We start from the raw sequence: 21,972 nt of genomic DNA, 5'->3' as shown, positions 1-21,972 counted from the left end.
CCAGCCAGAAACATTTTTGATTGTCACAACTGCAGGGCTGGGGGTGCTACTAGCATTTAGAGGGTAGAGGCCAAGGATGCTGCTACACATCCAATGATGCACTCTGGTCTAGCCTTCAGCCCCGAACACAAAGAATTATCCAGCCCCAGGCCAGGCGCGGTGGCTCATACCTGTAATCCCAGCACTTTGGGAGGCTGAGGCAGGTGGATCATGAGGTCAGGAGATCGAGACCATCCTGGCTAACACAGTGAAACCCCATGTCTACTAAAAATACAAAACATTAGCCGGGCGTGGTGGCAGGCGCCTGTAGTCCTAGCTACTCGGGAGGCTGAGGCAGGAGAATGGTGTGAACCTGGGAGGCGGAGCTTGCAGTGAGCCAAGATTGCGCCACTGCACTGACAGAGCGAGACTCCGTCTCAAAAAAAAAAAAAAAAAAAAAAAGTTATCCGGCCCCAAAATGTCAACAGTCCTGAAATTGAGAAACCCTGATCTAAAGAAATTTCACCTTGCTGATACTCCCCCCAGTTTTTTAAGTGTACAGCCAAAGATCCCATCCTTTTAAGGCTCCATCCTTTTGGGCTGCCTTGCTGTAGGGTGGCCCTGAGTGTGCTAATCAGCAGCAGTGTCCATGGCAGTGGACAGATCCCAGAGCTCTGAGTGCTGGCTGTGATGTCCCAACATAGCTGTCTACAAGCAAAAGGAAAAGCTGCCCCCTGGTTTGGTTCCTTCCCTGCAAGTTATCTTCCACCTTTTCACTTATGTCCTTCCCATTTCAAATTAGATCCTAAAGTCCTTCAATCACTTTCTTGCCTCAATGGATTACACCTGCCTTGAAAACCACAACCTTGGATTATGGCTCAATATAATCACTGCTTACTGCCCTCCACTGCCCTATGGACATCTTTCTGAGATCATTAATGAACACTGACTGCCAAATATAACACTTTTCTACTAAGCTCTCAAAGCAAGTAATGGAAAAAGCAACAATCTGATACTATTGAGCTCTCTCTCCTTCATAAATCACTCCCCTTTGGGGCTTCAAGGGCACCATTCTTTCCAGGTTTTTCTTCCTATCCCACTAGACCTTCCTCCATCTACTTTACTGAGGCCAGCCACTGATCTATTAGCAGTATCTGTCAGGAAACAATATTGAGAAATGGCAGTCTTTATGGCATCCACCTGCCTTTTTGTATTATGAACTTTCTCTGGGTGACACCCATGGCTTCTACAACCACTGTTGTGCTGATAACTCCCAAAATCCATATCCACAATCTAGTTCTCTTTTTGTGGTGCCAGACCTGTATATTCAACTGTCTAGTGGACATTCCATCATTGAGAGGCACATAGCATATAGAAAAGTGGTTAACAGTAAGGATTCTCGTCAGGCATGGTGGCTCACGCCTGTAATCCCAGCACCGTGGGTGGCTGAGGCAGGCAGATCACTGGAGCCCAAAGTTCGAGACCAGCTGGGCAACACTGTGAGACTCTGTCTCTACAAAAAAAAAAAAGAAAAAAAAGAAAATTAGTCAGGCATGGTGGTGTGCACCTGTAGTCCCAACTACTCAGGAAGCTAAGATGGGAGGGTCATTTGAGCCCAAGAGGGCGAGCTGCAGTGGGCCATAATTGCACCACTACACTCCAGCCTGGGCAGCACAATGAGACAAGAAAGAAAGGAAGGAAAGAAAGAAAGGAAAGAAGAGAGTGATAAAGGAAAGAAAAGAAAAAGAAAGGAAGGAAGGGAGGGAAGGAATGAAAGGAAAAAGAAAAGAAGGAAAGAAAGAAGGAAAAGGAAAAGAAAGAAAGGGAGGAAAGAAAGGGAAGGAAAAGAAAAAGAAAGAAAAGAAAAGAAAAGAAAAAGAAAAGAAAGGGAAGAGGCAGAGAGGGAGGGAGGGAAGGAAAGAAGAAAGGAAGGAAGGAAGGAGGAAGGTCAAGTTTTTCTTCTGGAACCTCAAGTTTCTCACATCTAACATCTCTTCTAGTTCTTTTTTTTAGACAGAGTCTCTGTCTCCCAGGCTAGAGTGCAGTGGCATGATTTTGGCTCACTGCAACCTCCCCCTCCCAGGTTCAAGCGATTCTCCTATCTGAGCCTCCCAAGTAGCTGGGATTATAGGCACCTGTCACCACGCCCAGCTAATTTCTTCTAGTTTTAATAGTCCAAGCTTTGGGAGAAAAGATAGTTTTAGCATAGGTAGATGAAAGGAAAAATTATTTTCTTAAAGATGTTGACACTCATTGGGAAGTTGATTTTCCTTTAGACAAATTCAACTGAAGAGATGTTGAAGAGTACGGGAAAGGCTGATTTCTTGACTCACTTTACTTTTTTAATTAAAAGAAAACTTTTTTTAAACATAACTTCAGTAGGTTAGGACTAAAGTTTGCTGCAGGAACATCAAGGCAATTACTCTTTTCAACTCTGGCAGAAATTCAACTGTAGATATGCTGAATAAACTGGACACATTAAGATGCTCAGAAAGCAGGGGAAGGCCAGGCACAGTGGCTCACACCTGTAATCCCAACACCTTGGGAGGCCAAGATAGGAGGATCGCTTGAGCTCAGGAGTTTGAAACCAGCCTAGGCAACACAAAGACCCCATGTCTACAAAAAAAACAAAACAAAAACAAAAAAACAGTTTTAATCAGCCAGGCATGGTGGCACGTGCCTATAGTTCTAGCTGCTCAGGAGACTGAGGTGGGAGGATTGCTTGAGCCAGGAGGTCAGGGCTGCTGTGAGTCATGATTGCACCACTGCACTCCAGCCTGGGCAACAAAGTGAGACACTGTCTCAAAAAATAAAATAAAAAAGCAGGAGAATCTGTGCCTGATCTGTTGAGTCGGTGTGATGAGACTCATGGTTTGGAATTTATAGTGCAGATTATGGCTTTTATTCTTTCCTACGGCTCTTCTCTTTAAGGGAAAAGGGACCAGAATCATATAAGGCCATGGTTTTCTTCTTTTGTTTTTTTGAGATGGAGTTTCGCTCTTGTTGCCCTTGCTGGAGTGCAGTGGCGCAATCTTGGCTCACCGCAACCTCCACCTCCTGGGTTCAAGTGATTCTCCTGCCTCAGCCTCCCGAGTGGCTGGGATTATAGGCATCCACCACCACGCCCAGCTAATTTTGTATTTTTAGTAGAGACGGGGTTTCTCCATGTTGGTCAGGCTAGTCTCAAACTCCCGACCTCAGGTGATTCGCCCGCCTTGGCTTCCCAAAGTGCTGGGATTACAGGGGTGAGCCACTGCGCCTGGCCAAGGCCATAGTTTTCAAACTGAGACGTGTATAACATACATGTGATACATTCTTCTGAAGTATCAATCTTACTAGGTAGCAGAAAAAAAAAATTGAAACATTTTTACATCTAAACAAACATTAGGGCAGAGAATGCAAAATTGGCACATATTTTTAAGTTAAAACATGAGAAACTGCGGCACAGAGCTTCTGCAGTGGCTGCTTGGGAGTCCACCTGCAAACAAACACTGGAGAAGCTCTGCATCCAGTCCAAACACCCAACATTTTATATTCGAGAATACTCAGGCTCCCCTGGCCATATAACTGGCTGGAAGCAGAGACAGGACTAATGCCAGGCTGCTCTGCCTATAACCCAAGCTATTTCTGCTGCCACTCACTAGAATTTTTATCCCCATTTGACTTTGGTATGTTTGTTTGCTTCAAGTAATGAATTCCTACTGAGGTGAAATTAAATTCCAGAAACTGACGAAAAGACAGCTACCACACACTGAACCCCTTCAAGATTCTTTTTTTTTTTTTCGAGATGGAGTCTCGCTCTGTCGCCCAGGCTGGAGTGCAGTGACTCCATCTCGGCTCACTGCAAGCTCCGCCTCCCAGGTTCACGCCATTCTCCTGCCTCAGCCTCCCAAGTAGCTGGGACTACAGGAGCCCGCCACTATGCCTGGCTATTTTTTTTTGTATTTTTAGTAGAGATGGGGTTTCACCGTGTTAGCCAGGATGGTCTCGATCTCCTGACCTCGTGATCCATAAAAGAAAAAAAAAGATAAATTAGGCATTATAAAAATGTAGAACTTTTGCTCTGTGAAAGATACTGTGAAGAGAACGAAAAAATAAGCCACAGATTGGGAGAAAATATTTGCGAATAACATATCTGATAAAGGATTTGTACCCAGGATATATATAAAGAACTCTTGGCCAGGTGGCTCACGCCTGTAATCCCTGTACTTTGGGAAGCTGAGGCAGGTGAATCATCTGAGGGCAGGACTTCGAGACCAGCCTGCCCAACATGGTGAAACCTCATCTCTACTAAAAATACAAAAAATTAGCCAGGCGTGGTGGCAGGCACCTATAATCCCAGCTACTCAGGAGGCTGAGGCAGGAGAATCACTTGAACCCGGGAGGTGGAGGTTGCAGTGAGCCAAGATCGCGCCATTGCACTCCAGCCTGGGCGACAAAAGCAAAACTTCCTCCCAAAAAAAAAAAAAAGAAAAAACTCTTAAAATTCAACAATAAGAAAACAACCCCACTCCCGTGGGCAAAAGATCTGACAGACACTTCACCAAGGATATACAGATGGCAAATAAGGATATGAAAAGAAGCTCAACACTGGCTGGGTGTGGTGGCTCACGCCTGTAATCCCAGCACTTTGGGAGGCCGAGGCAGGTGGATCACCTGAGGCCAGGAGTTCTAGACCATCCTGGCCAATGTGGTGAAACCCTGTCTCCACTAAAAATATAAAAATTAGCTGGGCGTGGTGGCAGGCATGTGTAATCCCAGCTAGTCGGGAGGCTGAGGCAGGAGAATCGCTTGAACCCATGAGGCAGAGGTTGCAGTGAGCCGAGATCGTGCCACTGCACTTCAGCCTGGGCAACAAGAGCAAAACTCTGTCTCAAAAAAAGGTCTCCCTCTCCCCCTCCCCCTCCCCCTCCCTCTCCCCATGGTCTCCCTCTCCCTCTCTCTCCACCGTCTCCCTCTGATGCGGACTGGAGGCTGGACTGTAGTGCCGCCATCTCGGCTCACTGCAACCTCCCTGCCTGATTCTCCTGCTTCAGCCTGCCGAGTGCCTGGGATTGCAGGCGCACGCCGCCACGCCTGACTGGTTTTCGTATTTTTTTGGTGGAGACGGGGTTTCGCCGTGTTGGCTGGGCTGGTCTCCAGCTCCTAACCGCGAGTGATCTGCTAGCCTCGGCCTCCCGAGGTGCCGGGATTGCAGACAGAGTCTCGCTCACTCAGTGCTCAATGTTGCCCAGGCTGGAATGCAGTGTTGTGATCTCGGCTCACTACAACCTCCATGTCCCAGCCGCCTGTCTTGGCCTCCCAAAGTGCCGAGATTGCAGCCTCTGCCCGGCCGCCACCCTGTCTGGGAAGCGAGGAGCGTCTCTGCCTGGCCGCCCATCGTCTGGGATGTGAGGAGGCCCTCTGCCCGGCCGCCCAGTCTGGGAAGTGAGGAGCGCCTCTTCCCGGCTGCCATCCCGTCTAGGAAGTGAGGAGCGTCTCTGCCCCGCCGCCCATCGTCTGAGATGTGGGGAGCGCCTCTGCCCTGCCGCCCATCGTCTGAGATGTGGGGAGCACCTCTGCCCCACCGCCCCGTCTGGGATGTGAGGAGCCCCTCTGCCCAGCAGCCGCCCCGTCTGGGAAGTGAGGAGCGTCTCCGCCCGGCAGCCGCCCCCTCCAGGAGGTGGGGGACAGCCCCCGCCCGGCCAGCTGCCCCGCCAGGAGGGAGGTGGGGGGCAGCCCCCGCCCGGCCAGCCGCCCCGTCCCGGAGGGAGGTGGGGGGCAGCCCCCCGCCCGGCCAGCCGCCCCGTCCCGGAGGGAGGTGGGGGGCAGCCCCCGCCCGGCCAGCTGCCCCGTCCGGGAGGTGGGGGGCGCCTCTGCCCGGCCGCCCCGTCTGGGAGGTGGGGGGGCCCCTCTCTCCGGCCGCCACCCCGTCTGGGAAGTGTACCCAGCAGCTCATTGAGAATGGGCCATGATGACGATGGCGGTTTTGTCAAGTGGAAGGGGGGCAAGTGTGGGGAAAGGAAAGAGAAATAAGATTGTTGCTGTGTCTGTGTAGAAAGAAGTAGGCATGGGAGATTCCATTTTGTTCTGTACTAAGAAAAATTCCTCTGCCTTGGGATGCTGTTAATCTATGGCCTTACCCCAACCCCGTGCTCTCTGAAACATGTGCTGTGTCCACTCAGGGTTAAACGGATTAAGTGCGGTGCAAGATGTGCTTTGTTAAACAGATGCTTGAAGGCAGCATGCTCGTTAAGAGTCATCACCACTCCCTAATCTCAAGTACCCGGGACACAAACACTGCGGAAGGCCGCAGGGTCCTCTGCCTAGGAAAACCAGAGACCCTTGTTCACATGTTTATCTGCTGACCTTCCCTCCACTATTGTCCTATGACCCTGCCAAATCCCCCTCTCCGAGAAACACCCAAGAATGATCAATAAATACTAAAAAAAAAAAAAAAAAAAAAAAAAAGAAGCTCAACATCATTGGTCTTTAAGGAAATGTAAATTAACGACAATGAGATACCAGTACATAGAACTGCGGAAATTAAAAGAAAAAAAAAAAAAGCCTGACAATACCAAATGCCGGAAATAATATAGAGATAGAGAAGAACACGAATTCTCATTCACTACTGGGAGAAATACAAAATGGTACAGTCATTTTAGAAAACAGTTTGGTAGTCTCCTGTAAAGTTAAACTATAAAGTTACCAAACAGCCTAGCAATCCCACTCTTAGGTATTTACTCAAATGAAATTTCACACTAAAACCTGTACATGAATGTTTACTATAGCTTTCTTTATAATCACCAAAAACCAGAAACCCAGATGTCCTTTAATAGGTGAATAGACACCAGGCGTGGTAGCTCACGCCTGTAATCCCAGCACTTTAGGAGGCTGAGGTGGGCGGATCACCTGAGATCAGGAGTTCAAGACCAGCCTGACCAATATGGAGAAACTATGTCTCTACTAAGAATACAAAATTAGCTGGGCGTGGTCGCACATGCCTGTAATCTCAGCTATTCGGGAGGCTGAGGCAGGAGAATCATTTGAACCCTGGAGGCGGAGGTTGTAGTAAGCCAAGATTGCACCACTGCACCCCAGCCTGGGCAACAAGGGAGAAACTCCGTCTCATAAAAAAAAAAGGTGACTAGACAAACTATGGTACATCCAAACAATGGAATACTACTCAGCAATAAAGAGCATTGGACGCACGCAACAACATGGAAGACTTTTAAACATATTTTGCTGGCCAGGTGCAGTGGCTCACGCCTATAATCGGAGCCTGAGGCAGGTGGATTGCTTGAGCTCAGGAGTTCCAGACCAGCCTGGGCAACGTGGTGAAACCGTCTCTACAAAAAATACAAAAATGAGCCAGGTGTGGTGGCACACGCCTATAGTCCCAGCTACTTGGGGTGCTGAGGTAGGAGGATTGCTTGAGCCCAGGAAGTTGAGGCTGCAGTGAGCCGAGATGGCGCCACTGTACCCCACCCTGGGCAACAGAATGAGACCCTGTCTCCAATCAATCAATCAATCTACCTTTTAAAAAAATGTATTTTGCTAAGTGAAAAAAGCCAAACCTCAAAGGCTACATATTGTATGATTACATTTTAAGACATTCTGGAAAAGGCAAAACAATAGGGATGGAAAACAGGTAAGTTGTTGCCAGAGACTGGGGGAGATAGAGGGGTTGACTACAAAGGGGCCACTATAAGGGATTTTTTAGGGTGATAGAACTGTTCAGTATGGTACTGTGGGGTATATATCTGACTCTATGCATCTGTCAAAACCCATAGAACTAAACATCATAAAGAGTACACTTTACTATATGTATGCAAAAAATTTAAAAAAATTTTTTTTGAGACAGAGTCTTGCTTTGTTGTCCAGGCTAGAGTGCAGTGGCACCATCATGACTCACTGCAGCCTTGACCTCCCTGGCTCAAGCCATCCTCCTGCTTGAGCCAGGAGAAATTGGGACTACAGGTATGTGCTACCAGGCCTGACTAATTTTTTTTTTTTTTTTTTGTAGAGATGGGCTCTCACTATGTTACCCAAGCTGATCTCAAACTTCTAGGCTCAAGCAATCTTCCCTCCTTGGCATCCCAAAGTGCTTGGATTAGAGGTGTGAACCACTGCAGCTGGCCACTGTATGCAAATTTTTTAAAATAACCAGAATATCTGGGAACCCAGGATAGACTACAGACTGTAACAAACGAAATCTAACTGCATTACAAACGTCTGATATAATCTCAGGGAGGAAAACAAAAGGAGCTGATCTAAGTAACTTCATAAAACAATGTTACTACTCGATACTGTAAGGATAAAAACAAACTGTAGGGAAACACTGTACTCTAGTTGGTAAATTTGTTTCTCACAGGAGTAATCACTGAAACTACAGGTTACACAAATAAGTAAATATACTATAGGGAATGAGCTAAATTTCTTACTCTGAGAAAGAAGTCACAAATAAGCAAGGGGGGAAGACTAGAATGAATCTTGTGGTGCTGGATTAGTCAGAGATACCAGTATAAACCCATGCTTATTTTAATATACATACAGATACAGAAATAAATATAAATGTGTGTATATATAGATTAATATACATACATACATTTCCTAGCTCTTTCCACTGAAAGGGACTAGAAGCATCTTGTAGTACCAGACAGGAAGTACTAAACACACACACACACACACACACACACACACACAAACATACAGAGAGAGAGAGAGAGAAAGAGAGAGAGAGAAAGGAAGGAAGGGAGGGAGGGAGGGAGGGAGGGAAGAAGGGAAGAAGTGAGGGAGGGGAAAGAAAAGGAAGGAAAAGGAAGAAAGGAAGAAAACAAAAAGAAAGAAAGAAAAGAAAGACTCTGATGAATGCTAAAATCGGAGGGTGAAACTTTAAGGAGAAATAGGACATCTGCATAGCCTGAGAGTATCTCCCCTAAAATATTTATTAATTACTGTGGTGCTTTTAACATATGTCCGCAAATTATTTGATAAGCTTTCATCCTGGAAATGAAGCTTAATTCTCCTTCTATTCAGTGTGGGCCAGACTTGGCAAATGATTTCCAACAAATATGACTAGGTACTGTCATTTTATGGAAATGGAAAAGAAAAATAACACAAAAAGAGAAAAATCGTGACTTTTTCAGTGGAGAAACGTGGATACAATCTCAACCAAATGATCAAAGTTACCATCACCAGTAATAAGCCATGCTAATACTATGTTGATATCATACTTTGATATGATCCAATGAGAAGGGTACTTCACTTCTGTGGTATACTTTCCCAAAATCCATAATGCCAAGTCTAATCATGAGAAACCAAAACCCAAATGGAGAGACATCTACAAAAGAGCTGACCAGTGCCCTTCAAAAGTATCAAGGTTGTAAAAGACAAGGAAAGACTGAAAACTGTCAAAGATTGGAGGACACTAAAGATACATGATGACTAACTGCAGTATAGTATCCTAAATTGAATCCTGAAATGGAAAAGGGACATAAGTGAAAAAACTGGTGAAATCCAAGACTACAGTTTAGTTAATAGTATTGTACCTATATCAATTTCTTAGTTTTAATAAATGTACCATGATGATGTAAGATATTAATATTAGGACAAGGTAGGTGAAGGGCATACAGGAACTCTTGGTACTATCTTTGAAACTCTTGTGTAAATCTACAACTATTTCGGGCCAGGCACAGTGTCTCACACCTGTAATCCCAGCACTTTGGGAGGCAGAGACGGATGGATCACCTGAGGTCGGGAGTTCGAGACCAGCCTGACCCACATGGAGAAACCCCATCTCTACTAAAAATACAAAATTAGCTGGTTGTGGTGGCGTATGCCTGTAGTCCCAGGAGGCTGGGGCAGGAGAATTGCTTGAACCCGGGGGGTGGAGGCTGCAGTGAGCCGAGATCACACCATTGCACTCCAGCCTGGGCAACAAGAGCGAAACTCTGTCTCAAAAAAATAAAAATAAAAACAAAAATCTACAACTATTTCAAAATCAAAATTAAACCTGTAATCTCAGCTACTTGGAAGGTGAAGTGGGACGACTGCTTGAGCCCAGGAGTTTGAAACCAGCCTGGGTAACACAGTAAGACCCTGTCTCAATCAATCAATAAATTAAAAATTATAAAAACAATAATATAGGACAGTTTCTTAACTTTAGTACAATTAATATTTGGGGCCAAATAATTCTGTTATGGGAAGTTGTCCTGTGCCTACTAGAATGTTAGCAATGTCTCTGGCCTCTACCCATTAGATGCCAGGAACCCACCTCCCCAGTTATTAGAACCAAAAATGTCTCCAGGGATTGCCAAACGTCCCCTAGGAGGCCAAATCACCCCAAGTTGAGACTACTGATATAGCTATATACATTAACATATAAAGATATCCATGGCCGGATGTGGTGGCTCACACCTGTAATCCCAGCACTTTGGGAGGCTGAGACACGTGGATCACGAGGTCAGGAGTTCAAGACCAGCGTGGCCAAATGCTGAAACCCTGTTTCTACTAAAAATACAAAAATTAGTTGGGCATGGTGGCATGTGCCTGTAATCCCACCTACTCGAGAGGGTGCGGCAGGAGAATCGCTTGAATCTGGGGAGCAGAGGTTGCAGTGAGCCAAGATCGTGCCACTGCACTCCAGCCTGGGTAACAGAGCAAGACTCCATCTCAAAATAAACAAATAAAAAAAAAAAAAAAAAAAAAAGATATCCATAACATAGTGTTAAAAGAAAACAGAATAGCATCTAACCTGAGTCAATTTATGTAATAACATATACACACGACACATGTGCTTAAATATATATACAAATGTCTGGAAGGATGTGAACCAAAATCATTACTCCAGGATGCTAAGACTATGGTTATATTGTCTCTGTACTTTTCAGTATTATTGGATTTTTTTAATAAGCATGTCTCATTTTTCTTTTCTTTTTTTTTTTGAGATGGAGTTTCGCTCTTGTTGCCCAGGCTGGAGTGCAATGGCATGATCTCGGCTCACTGCAACCTGCGCCTCCCGGGTTCAAGTGATTCTCCTGCCTTAGTCTCCTGAGTAGCTGGGATTACAGGCATGCGCCACCATGCTTGACTAATTTTTTTGTATTTTTAGTGGAGATAGGGTTTCTCCATGTTGGTCAGGCTGGTCTCGAGCTCCTGACCTCAGGTGATCTGCCCGCCTCAGCCTCCCAAAGTGCTGGAATTACAGGCGTGAGCCACTGTGCCCGGCCCCCGCATGTCTCATTTTTCTGAACACAAAAATGCTTTGTTCTCATTTTTTTCATAGTGCTTCCAATTCAATTACCAAAATCCTGTTGGTTCTGTTTCCAAAATATCAAAATGGTTACCTATTCTCTCCAGCCAAAGCCCAACTCCAGCCTCTCTCACCCAGACTAATGTAACAGAATCCTAAACTGTTTTTCCTTTTCTAACCCACTCTCCACCCAGTTACTTCATAAAATAGATTTACAGGCCAGGTGCAGTGGCTCACGCCTGTAATTCCAACCCTTTGGGAGCCCGAGGTGGGCAGATCACGAGGTCAGGAGTTTGAGACCAGCCTGACCAACATGGTGAAACCCCGTCTCTACCAAAAATACAAAAATTAGCCAGGCGTGGTGGCATGCGTCTGTAATCCCAGCTACTCAGGAGGCTAAGGCAGGAGACTTGCTTGAACCCGGGAGGTGGAGGTTGCAGTGAGCTGAGATTGCGCCACTGCACTCCAGCCTGGGTGACACAGCGAGACTCTGTCTCAAAAAAAAAAAATAGACTTACTACCACTTCCCTCTTTAAAACCTCAAACCTCATGGCATGACTTTTGAGGGCCTCAAAAATTTGTTCCCAGGGTCTATATTTTTAGTTTTACCTCCTACCACTGTCCCTCAAGTACCTTCTATGCCAGATAGTTGCTGGTCATTCCTTGAAAACATACCATGCATTTTCTTAACTTTGCCCATACTGTTCTTTTGTCAGTAATATTATTCTTCCCACTTCTCTGCTTGATAAAATGTACACAGTGGTACAGAGGAAAAGAATGGAATGGAGGATGAATGAATAAATAAATAAGAGTTAGAGGAAAAAGTATAAAACAGCATGGAGATGAGGATTTAATAAAGTAATTTTTGGTAGGGATGAGACAATAACAGCACCCACGTCAAAAGGCTATGGTAAGGATATTAGATAATATTTGTCAAACTTTTAGAACTGCCTGACATATATATTATTCTTGCTATTATCTTCAGTAGTATAATTATTATGATCATTCCTGTAGTGAGGGCTTGAACTCTGACTGCCACAATGAGGGAGGTACAGGGAGGCTGCTACTCACAAGCAGAGCCCCAAAGGGATCAAGAGGCCAACAGGGTCCTGGTCTGATTCAAGTTTCTGAGGAATCCAAAACTACACAGAAAAACAAAACCAATTCCATTAAATCATAATGGAGCACATATATGAATTCCTATATACCCCAAGTAACTTTTACTCCTCAAATATATATTTCTTTTTGAAGTGGAGCTGCTTCAACACCCTGCCTCAGGCACTGAAACATCAGGGTAGCACTCATCCTCATGAATCTGAATCTGCAAGCCTCATCTGTGCTCTCCTATGGTTTCCTATTTGGCCAGTAGTCACTTCTCCTTCCTTATATAACACAGATTTGACTCCGAAGTTCTCCCTGTAGGTGCAAAAACATGACCACATATGCACAACATACACAGTTTAATACTGTAGCCAAAGGAAAACTAAATTCACTTACAATGGAGGTGAACCAAGGGACCTAGAAACTCATTATTTATATGTGTATATATATATCTATCTATATATATATATGAATGATGAGTCGAAAATTTTGAGATTTCCTTTTTAGCCTCTTGTAAGTCTCAGTCCTTCTAAAAGACTGCCTTTGGCTGGGTGCAGTGGTTCACGCTTGTAATCACAGCACTTTGAGAGGCCGAGGCTGGCGGATCACCTGGGGTCAGGAGATCGAGACCATCCTGGCTAACACGGTGAAACCCTGTCTCTACTAAAAATACAAAAAATTAGCCAGGCGTGGTGGCGGGCGCCTGTAGTCCCAGCTACTCAGGAGGCTGAGGCAGGAGAATGGCTAGAACTTGGGAGGCTTAGGTTGCAGTGGGCCGAGATGGAGTCACTGCACTCCAGCCTGGGTGACACAGCAAGACTCCATCTCAAAACAAAACAAAACAAAAAAAAAAGGACTGCCTTTGTCAGTTGTGGCAAATACCTTCCAGATAGACCCCTTTTCTCCTGGTTAATGGGTCTTCAAAAAAAAAACAAAAAAAAACACAGGTCTTCAAGCCTTTTATTTCACATTTTATTAAGCCACTGTGATCCACCATCCCATCTCTCTTTTCATATCCCTCCCCCAAGCATCCCATATCTCCCTTGATCAGACAGTGTTTTGCTACAAACACTGCTCCTACAGTATGTCCCAAAGCAAACAAAAAGAATACAGAGGCCAGGTGGGGTAGCTCATGCCTGTAATCCTAGCACTTTGGGAGGCCAATGCAGGAGGATCACTTGGGGCCAAGAGTGTTCAAGATCAGCCTGGGCAACATGGTGTTTCTATTTAAAAAAAAAAAAGAACAAAGAGCTCCACATCTATTGGATGACGAGATGACACATATTCTGCTTGCTTACTAGTCAGACTGCCAAAAATCATTTGTTTCGAGAACTCTTGTAGGTTTAAACAAACACAAAAGGAACTGTGCTCCTATGTACGGCTACTGCTTCTCCACAGGACTTGAAAAACTGAGGCATTAGAGACACTTCCTCTCTATAAACCCGAACAGAACACTTTGTTTCTTTTCTCTTAGCATATAGTTGGTAGTTTGTATTTCCAGGCCATCATTGTACATGTTTGGCAAGGGCCTTCAATTTTCTCAGTACAATGTTTCATCCAGTCACTGAAGGCCCGGCATTGTACCTTGAATTTACAAGCCAAGAAAAAGACTCAGACTGAAAAGAAGACCTTCGGTATCATCTTCCTGAAATATATCAGACTCTACAAATGAGTTAGAAGACCCAGATCCAATTCCCAGTGTCTTGCAGTGTGATCTCTAGACAGCTCTTTAATCTTTCTGTAGCTCCAGTTTTTCCATCCTGGAAAACAGGGATTGTATTACCTGTCCCTCCTTGAATTCAGACTCTTACTACTGAATGAGAATATTTTTATTTCTATAATTTGTGAAACAACCAGCATTCAGAAGACTCAGAAAATAAAGCACAAATGTTGTTTCTCACTTCTGTCAGAATGGCCATGTAGAAATCCTCAGCAAAACCCAAGAGAAATCCCAAAGAAGGTAATCCCCTCAGAAAGTAGTTCTGACTTCCCAATCCACAACTACCTTGCATAAGAATCATGGAAGGGCATGTGTTTTCAGGACCTCCTGGGGCTGTGTCATAGGGAAAAAAAGAAAAAGAAAAAAGAACACTGGGAAGAAAGAGGACAGGCAGTAACTTCAGATGCTAGATGGCTACAGAAGCAAGTCACTGCATATCAGGCTACATGAAGAAATGATCACCATAGACAACAATACCTTTAACAACCCCATTGTAGTTTTACCTCAAAGCTTAAAGTACTTATTCAATGTTTACAAAAACAAATACTTTCTCTGGATAGGAACTGCCCTGTAGGTGCTGTAGGGTTGACCTTGGGTAGGTGTTGCCTTGGATGACCCTACATTTTAAAGCAGGACAAAGGGATGACAAAAGAAGTATGAAGTATGAGACAATTTAACATTTAAGATGGTGTGGTACAATAGTTTCTGAGTTACTGGTACACTTCTGAATAGAAAACTTTCAGCAGCACACCAAAAGGAATTATTAAAATGCAAATATTGGTTTTAAAAAACCCAATTTAGAAACTTGAAAAAACTTTCTAGTGATCACACTTTCTATTTGGTCACCCTTTGGTGTGTTACAACAAAGAAGTTTACTGTTCTGTCTAGGCTCTCCACAAGTCCAAGTTTACCCTTTGTTCCAATAAACACTATCTGTCTTTGATACAAACTTGACATTAGATTCTATTAATATCTCTTAGCTGCAGCAAATTTTATCCCCAAAGTACATCAGGTGGCTTCCAGTCAGCTCAACACTCCACTTGACAGATATCACTATGAATTAACACTGTGATTTACAATATGAATCCTAAAATACATCTTTTTCCTGATCAAAATGTTGCACACTCCTAAGAAGGATAACTGGCATACAAGTTAAAAACTCCCGGCCTGGCGCAGTGGCTCATGCCTGTAATCTCAGCATTTTGGGAGGCCAAGGCTGGCAGATCACGAGGTCAAGAGATCGAGACCATCCTAGCTAACACAGTGAAACCCCGTCTCTATTAAAAATACAAAAAATTAGCCAGGCGTGGTGGCACACGCTTATAGTCCCAGCTACTCGGGAGGCTGAGGCAGGAGAATCGCTTGAACATGGGAGGCAGAGGTTGCAGTGAGCCAAGATCATGAGCCTGGGTGACAGAGCGAGACTCCATCTTAAAACAAACAAACAAACAAATAAAAAACTCCCTACTGATTGAACCCCACAGCCCCTGGTCATCTTAAAGGAAATGGCTTTGTGTAGCAGATATGCCACTGGGCATGGAAAGCAGACACTTTCATGTTCAGACTCCAGGTCTGCTACTTATTCTAAGACCTTAGGCCTATTTTCTTAACTGTGAAGTGATAATATCCATTTTATGAGACTATTGTGAGGATTTAAAAAATATATATATATATATATTTATCACCAGCACAGTGTTCCATGCCTATAGTCCCAGCTACTTGAGACAGGAGGACTGCTTGAACTCAGGAGTTCAAAGTTATAGCAGTGCCAGGCACAGTGTCTCACACCTGTAATCCCAGCACTTTGGGAGGCCAAGGCAGGCGGATCACCTGAGGTCAGGAGTTCCAGACCAGCCTGGCCAACATGGTGAAACCCTGACTCTACTAATAATACAAAATTAGCCAGGTGCAGTGGTACATGCCTGTAGTCCCAGCTACTAGGGAGGCTGAGGCAGGAGAATCACTTAACCTGGGAAGTGGAGGTTGCAGTGAGCCAAGATGGTGTCATTGCACTCCAGCCTGGGCCACAATAGCGAAACTCCATCTCAAAAAAAAAAAAAAAAAAAAAAGGCCAGGCATGGTGGCTCACGCCTGTAATCCCAGCATTTTGGGAGGTCGAGGTGGGCGGATCACGAGGTCAAGAGATCAAGACCATCGTGGCCAACATGGTGAAACCCCGTCTCTACTAAAAATACAAAAATTAGCTGGGCCTGGTGGCATGTGCCTGTAGTCCCAGCTGCTCGGGAGGCTGAGGCAGGACAATCACTGGAATCCTGGAGGCGGAGGTTGCAGTGAGCTGAGACAGTGCCACTGTACTCCAGCCTAGTGACAGAGCAATACTCCGTCTCAAAACAACAACAACAACAACAACAACAACAACAACAAAAACAAAGTTATAGCAGTGAGCTATGATCACACCACTGCATTCCAGCCGGGGCAATAGAGCAAGACCTCAAATAAAAAAAAAAAAAAAAAAAAGAAGAAACTGTAAACATTTGGTAAACAGTGCTTTGCAAATTTGAGTTGTTGATATTTATTATTGCTTTGCCTGTGGAGTTACTTGAAATTGAAAATGTTATTTCAAGTAGCTGGTGATTCAACATCAACAATATCATTTTGTTTACATGTTTACCAAATACTACTGAGTCAACCTCAAGTCACTGAAAAGCAGCATCTCCTTTCACTGGTTGAAAACACAAGTTGGGCCAGGCGCAGTGGCTCATGCCTGTAATCCCAGCACTTTGGGAGGCCAAGGCGGGCAGATCATGAGGTCAAGAGTTTGAGACTAGCCTGGCCAACATGATGAAACCCTATCTCTACTAAGAATACAAAAATTAGCCGAGCATGGTGGCGGGCGTCTGTAATTCCAGCTACTCGGGAGGCTGAGGCAGGAGAATTGCTTGAACCTGGGAGGCAGAGGGGGCAGTGAGCAGAGATTGCGCCACTGCACTCCAGCCTGGGCGACAGAGCAAGACTCCGTTTCGGAAAAAAAAAGAAAGGAAAAAAGATAGAAAGAAACATTTCTATGGTACACAGCTATGAGTAACGAGACATAATAGCTACTATAGAGCTATATCCAACCCTCACTGCCAGAACCCAGTAACCTACTTAAAAACAGATGTAAGGCTGGGTGCAGTGCCTCACGCCTGTAATCCTAGCACTTTGGGAGGCTGGAGCGGGTGGATCACCTGAGGTCAGGAGTTCGAGACCAGTCTGGCCAACATGGCGAAACTCCGTCTCTACTAAAAATACAAAACTTAGCTGGGTGTGGGACAGGTGCCTGTCCCTCACCCTAATCCCAGCTACTTGGAAGGCTGAGGCAGGAGAATCCTTGAACCCAGGAGGCAGAGGTTGCAGTGAGCCAAGATCGCGCCACTGCACTCCAGCCTGGGCAACAAGAGCGAAACTCTGTCTCCAAAAAAAAAGAAAAGAAGAAAGAAATGATAGAACATAAATATTGGCATGGACCTTAGATGTCATCAGTGTAACTCCATCTTACTGAAACTCTTATTACTTAAGTCTCTGAGGTATCAGACCAAAGATCTACTATTATACCATTCTTGGATATTTTTTATCCAAGTACCATACGTACTGCTCACAAATGAATGTTCCTTACACACTGCCTTCACCATGTTGCTCATCTCACATTCCATATCTGCAATTGAACAGTCTCCTTTTACTATCCTACCTATACACTATGGCCATTTCACCTTCTAAATCTTCATCTTCATTCATGTTCCTTTTTTTTTTTAAGACTAGTCATGTACAGTAGTGAGAAAGGGCCAAAGAGTAGAAAAGGGAGTTCCATCTGTAACTGACTGTGAACAATCAACTGAGACAACTCAATACCTTTGGACCAGCTTCACGTTCTTTCCTTTAATAAGCTTTTTCTTCTTTCTTACCTATCCAAACTTGACCTATTTTTCAAGCCCTTTTTCAGAGAGCTTTCCATACTAAGCCAGCCTTTGATAATTTCTCCTGTCTCAGAAATTCTATAATACTTGTCATAAAATCTAGCATCTGTAGTCTCTCTCCTCCCATCATCTTGCAAATCCATTAATATCTCTGTCCAAACATTTATTAGCTCTGCCTTGTTTTATGTTCAGCTGGACTAAAACTCAAGGGCAGAAATTATGATTTTGTCTCTCCAGTAGGGCCTTGCAGAAGATAGCAGCTACTGTATTTTTAGCTCTAATTATGTGCTATATATTAAGTACTGCACATACTTTATCTCATTTAATCATCACAATAATGTTGTATTATTGATATTATTCTTCCTACTTTACAGAAGAAGAAACAAAGGCATGAAGAGGTTAGGCTATAGCTGCATATCTTGGAAAAGACAGCTGGGATTTGAGGTAAATTGTCTTCTGAAGCTGGCACAAAGTAGACTGCAAACAAATCATTTTTTGAATTATCCAATCGTCTCATGTGTGCTGATGGTCTTGTCATGCCACATAAACTAATGAAAGCAGAAACTATGCCCACTGGCTTCTGGGTGAGTTGGGGAAAGGAACTGCCCTTCTTTGCTGAGTACTCATCAGGTGCTATGTTCAGTTCCAGGCATTTCATGTTCAACATCTCATTTACTCTGTGAAGACTCATAACTGTAAATTCTCTTCAACAAATAGCTGCTGTAGTTCCTCCATCAGAGATTTACCCAAAATGTCACCCACTACCCACTCTTAATGGAGCAAAATGCTCCCAGATGTGATGTACACCCCTTCTGGGCCTCCCAGTTCGAAGAAGAGGACAAAGCCCCTTCAACTTTAAATCAGCCATTATGATTTAAAACCTCTACTTAAAAAAGCATTTACCACAAGTCTGGCCTTATTCCGGACAGGGCACTCTGTTCTTCGTTATAACGCTCATGATCCCATTTATTAAGCACTATAACCTTGTGCGGTAGGTGACATTTTCCTCACTTCACAGATATATAAAATAACGTCCAAATAAACGACATTGTTGATCCGAAGTCACACGGCCAATGGCAGATTCAGGACTAGAATCCAGGTCTCCTGACTGTCAACCCTATTCCACTCCCCCAGCAGACACCATAGGTGGTATCCAATTTATCCTGATCTCGCTGGGTTAGGGTTAGAGTTACAACAAAAGCTCTGGAATAATTTTTATTCGAAAGATATTTACTGGATACCTATCTGTCGACCTTGTAGGTTCAAATACCATGTCTTCCACTTATTCGCTATGTGACATGGAAAAAGTCGTTTCACCTCCCTAAGCCTCAATTCCCTTCTCCATAAAAGGAGATAATAGTATCTACCAAATAGTAACATCGTGAGAAGTTGATGAGACGATGATAAGGGAAACATCTGGCACTGTGTCTGGCATGCGGCGGGTGCTTAGTAAGTATGGGCTCCCTTTACCTACCCCCTCCGCCCCTACAAGCCTCGGGGTTCACCCTTTAAGACCTTTGCCACAGGGTGTCCACGCGGCCTCCAGGGTCCCCAGGCGCCCAGGCCAGCCGCACTGCCATACCTGCATGGAGTCAGCGCTGACGATCTCACCGCCGAGCCGCTGGCCTAGCTGCAACGCCAGCGTGGATTTGCCGGTGCCCGTGGCCCCGAGAATCACTACAAGAGGTAGGGTCCGTTGCAGGCCCCTGAGCCCACTGCCCACAGGAACTGCTCGTGCAGCCGCCACGGACGCCATCTTATGGTAGTCTGCGCTTGCGCCGGAGCAGCTGTCCCCATGGCAACCGTCTATGCGCCTGCGCGGATCTCAGGCTTTGTAGCGCGGTTGCTTAGGGAGGAGAGAGCGGCAGGACCCAGGCGACATGACTGCAGTCAACTAACTGGTGTCAGAACCTCAACTACCCGCCGTCTTTTTTTTTTTCTTCTTATTTGGAGACGGGGTCTCCCTCTGTCGCCTGGGCTGGCGCGATCTCGGCTCACTGCAACCTCCGCCTTCTGGGTTCAAGAGATTCTCCTGCCTCAGCCTCCCGAGTAGCTGGGACTACAGGCGCCCACCACCATGCCCGGCTAATTTTTTGTATTTTAGTAGACACGAGGTTTCACCATGTTGCCCAGGGTGGTCTCGAACTCCTGAGCTCAGGCAGTCCACCCGCCTCGGCCTCCCAAGGTGCTGGGATTACAAGCGTGTGCCACTGCGCCAGAGCACCTGCCGTCTTAAATGGTAGATGGCAACCCTATCTAAATAGATCCGTCCCTATTATTCTTTCACAGCACTCAAGTTATTTTTCTTCACAGTACTTATTACAATATAAAATTATAAATAGGTCTCTTGTTTTTTTGTCTGACTTATTGGGACAAATTCTGCCTAGATCATTGCTGTATCTCCAGTGTCTAGCACAGTACCTGGTACCCAAGAGACACCCAATACTTGTTCAATGAAGAGGAGAATGACCTGCCGGTCTAGTGCCCGGGGCAGTAAGCTCAGAGGTGTGGCATTCTCCAGAATGAGGTCTGCCCAGCTCTCAAGCCAGGGCAGCTGCTCTAATATTTTCATCCCATAGTACGACCTCATACTCAATCACAAAGCAAACCTTTGGCCCGGCACAGTGGCTCACGCTTGTAATCCCAGCATATTGGGAGGTCAAGGCTGGTGGATCACCTGAGATTAGGTGTTCAAGACCAGCCTGACTAACATGGTAAAACCCCGTCTCTACTAAAAATACAAAAATTAGCCGGGCGTGGTGGCGCATGCCTTTAATCCCAGCTACTTGGGAGGCTGAGGCATGGGAACCCGGGAAACGGAGGTTGCAGTGAGCCGAGATCGCGCCATTGCACTCCAACCTGGGCAACAAGAGCGGAACTCCGTCCAAAACAAAACAAAAAAACAGAAGGCAAACCTTTTCATCTCCTTGGCCAAAGAATGCAACAGGTGGAGTGAGAACAGAGAAAAACAAGCAAGTAAACTACAATCCGCAAAATAGGAAAGGGAAAAGGAACGCAGGTAGAAAGGATTAAAGTTGGCCGGGAGCCGTGGCTCACGCCTGTAAACCCAGCACTTTGAGAGGCCGAGGCGGGTGGATCACCTGAGGTCAGGAGTTCGAGACCAGCCTGACCAACATGGTGAAACTTGTTGGTCATTCTGTACTAAAAATACAAAATTAACTGGGCATGGTGGTGCACACCTGTAATCCCAGCTACTTGGGAGGCTAAGACAGGAGAATCACTTGAACCGGGAGGCGTAAGTTGCAGTGAGCCAAGATCATGCCATTGCACTCCAGCCTGGGCAACAAGAGCTAAATTCTTTCTTAAATAAATAAATAGCCAGGCGCGGTGGCTCACACCTGTAATTCCAGCACTTTGGAAGGCCAAGGCATGTGGATCACAAGGTCAGGAGTTCAAGACCAGCCTGGCCAACATGGTGAAACCCCGTCTCTACTAAAAATACAAAAATTAGCCACGCGTGGTCATGGCGTATGCCTGTAATCCCAGCTACGCGGGAGGCAGGAGAATCACTTGAAGCCGGAAGCCGGAGGTTGCAGTAAGTCGAGATCAGCCACTGCACTCCAGCCTGGGCGACAGAGCAAAACTCAGTCTCAAAAAAAAAAATAAAGAAAAAATAAAGAAAGGATTAAAGTTGTAGCAACCCTCAGGTTAAAATGGAGGTGGAAAAAATTAGGACCAGAGAGGACCAAAATTCCAGAGACCACACCATTTTAAGAAAGGCCTTTGGAGTCATATAGAGCTGGGTTCAAATCCCAGCTCTGCCATTTATCAGCTCTGTGAACTTCATTAACTTCACCTCTTTTTTTTTTTTTTTTTTTTGAGACAGGATCTTGCTCTGTTGCCCAGGCTGCAGCGCAGTGGTGCAATCAATCACAGCTCACTGCAGCCTTGGCCTCCTGAGCTCAAACAATCCTCCCACTCAGCACCCGATCACCCCACCCCAACTGGGACTGCAGACCCATACCACCACGCCCACTATTTTTTTTTTCTTTTTGAGAGATGAG

General features: G+C 45.2%; 1 protein-coding gene across 4 annotated transcripts in view; it reads right to left on the bottom strand.

Annotated features, from left to right (window-relative positions):
* Positions 1-19,968, bottom strand: part of TRIT1 (tRNA isopentenyltransferase 1) — a 64,349-nt gene extending 44,381 nt beyond the window's left edge. For 2 of the 4 annotated variants that reach the window (XR_010131511.1, XM_063700031.1), the window contains exon 1: positions 19,530-19,712. Coding sequence is in view for 2 of the 4 variants with exons in the window: in XM_063700031.1 (XP_063556101.1) it covers positions 19,530-19,703 (174 nt within the window). In the remaining 2 variants the exon portion in view is untranslated. Of the gene's footprint in view, positions 1-19,529 lie in introns of all 4 variants that reach the window. The other 2 variants (XR_010131510.1, XM_063700035.1) reach the window with 2 other exon arrangements.
* Positions 19,969-21,972: the final 2,004 nt, after the last annotated feature.

Source organism: Gorilla gorilla, chromosome 1 (genome assembly GCF_029281585.2).
Source record: "Gorilla gorilla gorilla isolate KB3781 chromosome 1, NHGRI_mGorGor1-v2.1_pri, whole genome shotgun sequence".
Taxonomy (NCBI): domain Eukaryota; kingdom Metazoa; phylum Chordata; class Mammalia; order Primates; family Hominidae; genus Gorilla; species Gorilla gorilla.
Note: the sequence above shows the minus strand (reverse complement) of the source record. Positions and strands in the feature narration are given on the sequence as shown.